This window comes from Frankliniella occidentalis, unplaced genomic scaffold (assembly GCF_000697945.3).
Source record: "Frankliniella occidentalis isolate FOCC.00 unplaced genomic scaffold, Focc_3.1 Scaffold178, whole genome shotgun sequence".
NCBI lineage: Eukaryota > Metazoa > Arthropoda > Insecta > Thysanoptera > Thripidae > Frankliniella > Frankliniella occidentalis.
This window is the reverse complement of record NW_026267304.1, coordinates 40,706-44,977: the sequence shown is the minus strand read 5'-3', so window position 1 is coordinate 44,977 and position 4,272 is coordinate 40,706. Positions and strand designations below refer to the sequence as shown.

The window sequence follows — 4,272 nt, the reverse complement described above, 5'->3', positions numbered from 1 at the left end:
CCGCGAAACAGTCCGTCCGTGGCGAAATGTAGACAAGTTTCGAAAGGGGAAACATTTATTTTCCCACAGATGCGGTCATGCGTGCATGTCGGAGTCCGAGGATGCTGTAGCAGCAGAGCGCCAGTCGGAGCGGCCAGCGCTGGTCTGCCTCGTCCGACAACTGGACAAGGATGTTCCGGTTCGATTTATGAAAGACCAGCGCAGCACTGTGAAGTTCGGACCGTACTTGCCGTGTCGGTGTTGCGATTCTCAATGCAAAGGGAAACGGCAGTGACGAAAACATCAGCGTCAAGGCTTTTGCGTGGTTGAAAATTTTAATTATCAGCAGTCAGATTTAATGTTATATATAGAAAGAAAACTGTCTTTTAAGGGCAATGGGGAAAAGATTGAAGACAATTACCCGTAAGAAAACACATGGCATGTATTATGCCGAGATATGGCGGACTTAGGTCTCCTTCACCTTCGCGTTATGAGTTCCGTTTCGACTGCGCGAAGGGAATGACCGCGCAAACCCGCGCGCAGGAAATGAGCCATATCGCCTTGCAATAATAAACGCTTGGAGTTGCATGCGGCGCATCACCATGACGCCGAGGCATGCAGATGCATTGAATGCAAATCAGATTCCTCGTTCCAGCGAAACCGAAAGTTGTTGCTTTGATAGAGTGTGTTCGCAAGCCGTACGCACATGGCCGGGCGGGGCCGGGCGGGGCCGGAGGGGGCGAGGCGACTCCAGCGCAGCTGAAAGACCTGTCCTGTCCTCAATAAACAATTGGCCTCCGTTTCCATTCTAAGCTCATCGCAGCAATAGAAGTAAGAAGCGGGGTAAGGAGGGCTGTGCGGGCGACGTGAGGGTCAGCTTATAGTCGGCTCAGCATCGCGATGCTAGATAAACGGTTTTAGAAAACATGTGGGTTCGCGCGCATCAGTCACATTCTGATGGGTTGCTCGAAAACCACGATAAAAAATGTTTTTTTTTTTTTTTTGTGTGTGTGTTTTCAAGAAAGGCGCAACTGCGAGTACGATTGCTAACGAGGTTTGCACCCGACGCTTGCGGGACATACGCCCGGGGGACTGCGCTCCTCCGCGTCAGGCCACGCCACTCGCTAAAAAATCCGAGTGACTGGAAGTGGGCAGCAGCGCCTTTGGGGACGGGTCACTGCTCCAACCCGATCGGCCCCGCCCCGCCCCGCCCAGCCCGAATGACTCACATTCCCGATCCACACGGACCCGCGTGGAAATAAGGGGGAATGAAATCTCGAATAAATAAAATAAAAATACCAAGAAATAGTATGGTCAGCTTTGTCGATGTCTTACCAATAGGCGGACGCGGAGGGCATGGTCGACATCAACAGGCACAGGTTGCCGACGAGGAGGGTGGCGAAGGCGCGGCGCGGCGCGCACCGCGGGTCACGGCAGGGGGTCATGAGGTCCTCAGGGCAACTCCTGGAGCGCACCCCCGCCTTCGTCCATGGCCCGCAAGGGCCAACTTCGGCTCAGCTCTGTAAGCAAAGAATAATCATGCAACCAGAAAAGCGCTTCCTTGAAACAACGACATTTTCTTAAAATTAGCCGTGAATCTAGGAAATTGACCTTTCGTAACCAAGGAAAATTTCCCCTTACTTTTAGGAATAATTTGCCGTAATTTTAAGAAAAGTCTTGAACTCAAGGAACTTTTTTTTTAGTATGTTAAACGAAAGAAATTTCTCTGAGACAAGGCAAAATTTCGTTGTTTTCCTGTGCGAAGTGTGTAATGTCTCTAGGCATAAGCGTGAAGAGTGCGAGGGAGAGCCGGAGAGAGAGAGAGCCAACACCGATTGCATTGCGGACATGTCGCAGGTTGCGAACCCTTCTCTTCAGGGGTTTTGCACCTCGACTGCTGCGGCGGCGGGCGCAGCTGCGGGGCGGGGGGAGTGCTCCGCAGCTCCGCGGCCTAGCCGAGCCATTGGTCGGCGGCTGCGCCGCGTGGTGGGGGCCCCGCCAGAGCCCCGCAGGCCGCGCAGGGCCCCGCCGCTCTCCAGATGGCTTTGTTGACACCATTTTCGGTGCGGCGCGACGGAGCTCCACGACGACGCAGCGCCGCAGTGCGCCGCCGCCCGAGCAGGACAAGGCGCAGCGAGCAGGGGCCGCGGAGGACGCCGTCGCCTTACCTGGAAGTGGTCCGCGAGCGCGCGGGAGGAGGGCGAGTGAAGGGGGCGCCTTCCCGCGGGGTGGGGCGGGGCCTGCGTGGGCACCAGGGCGCCGAGGGAGTCCTCTGCCGGCGCGGGCGGGGCGGGCGTCGTCGAAGGCGAACCTTGGTGCGGGGGCTCGCGGAGTGAGCCCGGCGGGCCTACGGCTGGCTGCCTACGGCGGGCCCCCTGGGCTCAGCTGCCGCCCGGCCGCACGCTGACCGCTCGGCACGGCTCCTCGGCTCTCGTCGGCTCGGCCCGGCCCGGCCCTGCTCGCTCGGCGACCGCCTGTTGGATTAGCGAAGGTTTCGCACGCCGAGGCTCGTTCCACCCGCGACCACCGTCCTCCGCAGCGCTACTGTCGGCCCGGGGAGGACCCACCAGCTTGTGTAACCTCATTCCAGGACGTACGATGGGACAACACGCTCAAATAGTGCGTTTGACACAAGGGGTCCCCTGTGGGCTATTGACATTGACTTCATTTCAATGCCATTCACCGAGAGAAATGTTTCATTGCAGCCATCAACCATTGCTCGATCCGTCGGGTCAGTGATGGGCACCATCGGTTACAGGAACTAAACTTTTGGTTCCAACAACTTTTGGATGACAGCAACTAAATTTTTGACGCCAATAACAGCCCGGACAGATCGAACGAAATTCGATGGGGGCATAACGAAACATTTCGCTCAGTGTTCCAAACCCAAGCGGTTTTGAAGACCACGCCGGAAGTGCTCGGCAGCCCGCGGACAGCAAGAACGGTCTCGCCCCGGGTCTCGCGAAGTCCGCCCCACCCCGCGATGGCCATACAGCACTTCTCTATTCAACATAAACCCGAAGCTCAAGTTGGCTACCCAGTTTGGGCAAGAAACCTCCTCCTGGGCGCTCCGTGAGCGTTGACTCCAGCGGCCTGGAAGGGGCCCTTCAGGCGGCCCAGGGCCAGCTGAGCCACTCGCTTCTGGAGGTCGCCCTGTCCAGGCACTGTCCACTCGCCCATCAATCGTCAGAGACAGCCAGTCCACGGGCTGACTGCTGGAAGCGTTGGAAGCCGTCGCTGGAAGCCGCCTGGAAGGCTGGCTGGAAGGGCACGGCCGGCGGCCGGGCTCCGCAGCCGTGGCCCTGCAAAACAAAATACAAGCGCGGCCCAGAGGCGAGGTCCAAATCACGGAGCAAAGAATGCAGCAGCCGGGCCACTGCCCGACCCGCACCGCCTCACCCCGCACCGCCCTGCTCGCCCTCCTTTGCCGGCAAGCCTCATAATATTTCATCGTAAATATTATTTCACGATTTTTGCGCAATTTATCGATGATAATGATTATCACGTCCAGCAAGAGTGTACGTAGGAGATTGTAGCAGCTACGCGCTTTTAGAGACACTAACGCCTGAGATTTCCTTTCGCGCTCTCTGCTGTTCAGAAGAAGAACGAAACGGCGATAAATAGCCACTTCCAACACAGACACGGCTTACAGCACGTTCGCAGAAGTCGTCTCGGAAGTCAATGTGTTACTCCTCTCGGTAGGTGTGCACTCGAAAGTGTGCAACTTCTCAGTTGAGCAGTTCCTTATTGGACGCTCACTGTGTAGGAGTGCTCAACTGAGGAGTTGCACACTTGCAAGTGCACACCTACCGAGTTGAACACTTTCAAGTGTACAACAACGGAGTCGCACAGTTACAAGTATTCCACTTGCTGTTGTTCACTTACAAGTGTGAAGCAGTTGCACACTTTGTAGATCAGTGATTTGACACACATAGGTCCGAAAAAATAGGGTAAGGAAAGGGAAGAGAGAGACTGAAATACCTCTCAGAGAGAGAAAGGGACAGAGACAGAGATAGTGTAAGTAAAATATAGAGTGGGGTGGGGGACAGTAATGTAAGATTTTAGAAGTCAACGCCAACCGAGAGGTATTCAAGCCAATCAGAAGGCCAGCCGGGGCGTGGCCAAGCGTGGCTCAGGCCATAAAAAGCCCCATTATTTCGAAGATCTTGGCTTCATGGCGTGGACTATGGACGGATGGAGGGCGTGAAAGAGCGGGAGAGCGGAAAGGGGGGGCATGAAGCAGTAAAAGGGAGGGAGAGAGAGAGAGAGAGAGAGAGAGAGAGAGAGAGAGAG

The 4,272-nt window shown here is 56.0% G+C and overlaps 1 protein-coding gene across 1 annotated transcript in view; it reads right to left on the bottom strand.

Annotated features, from left to right (window-relative positions):
• Nucleotides 1-2,759, bottom strand: part of LOC113214203 (protein Wnt-6-like) — a 27,718-nt gene extending 24,959 nt beyond the window's left edge. Inside the window, exons 1-2 of the mRNA XM_026433493.2 lie at nt 2,148-2,759; nt 1,315-1,499 (exon numbers count right to left, since the gene is read on the bottom strand). Of these exons, the coding sequence (XP_026289278.1) occupies nt 1,315-1,424 (110 nt within the window). The 5' untranslated portion in view covers nt 1,425-1,499; nt 2,148-2,759. The remainder of the gene's footprint in view (nt 1-1,314; nt 1,500-2,147) is intronic.
• Nucleotides 2,760-4,272: the final 1,513 nt, after the last annotated feature.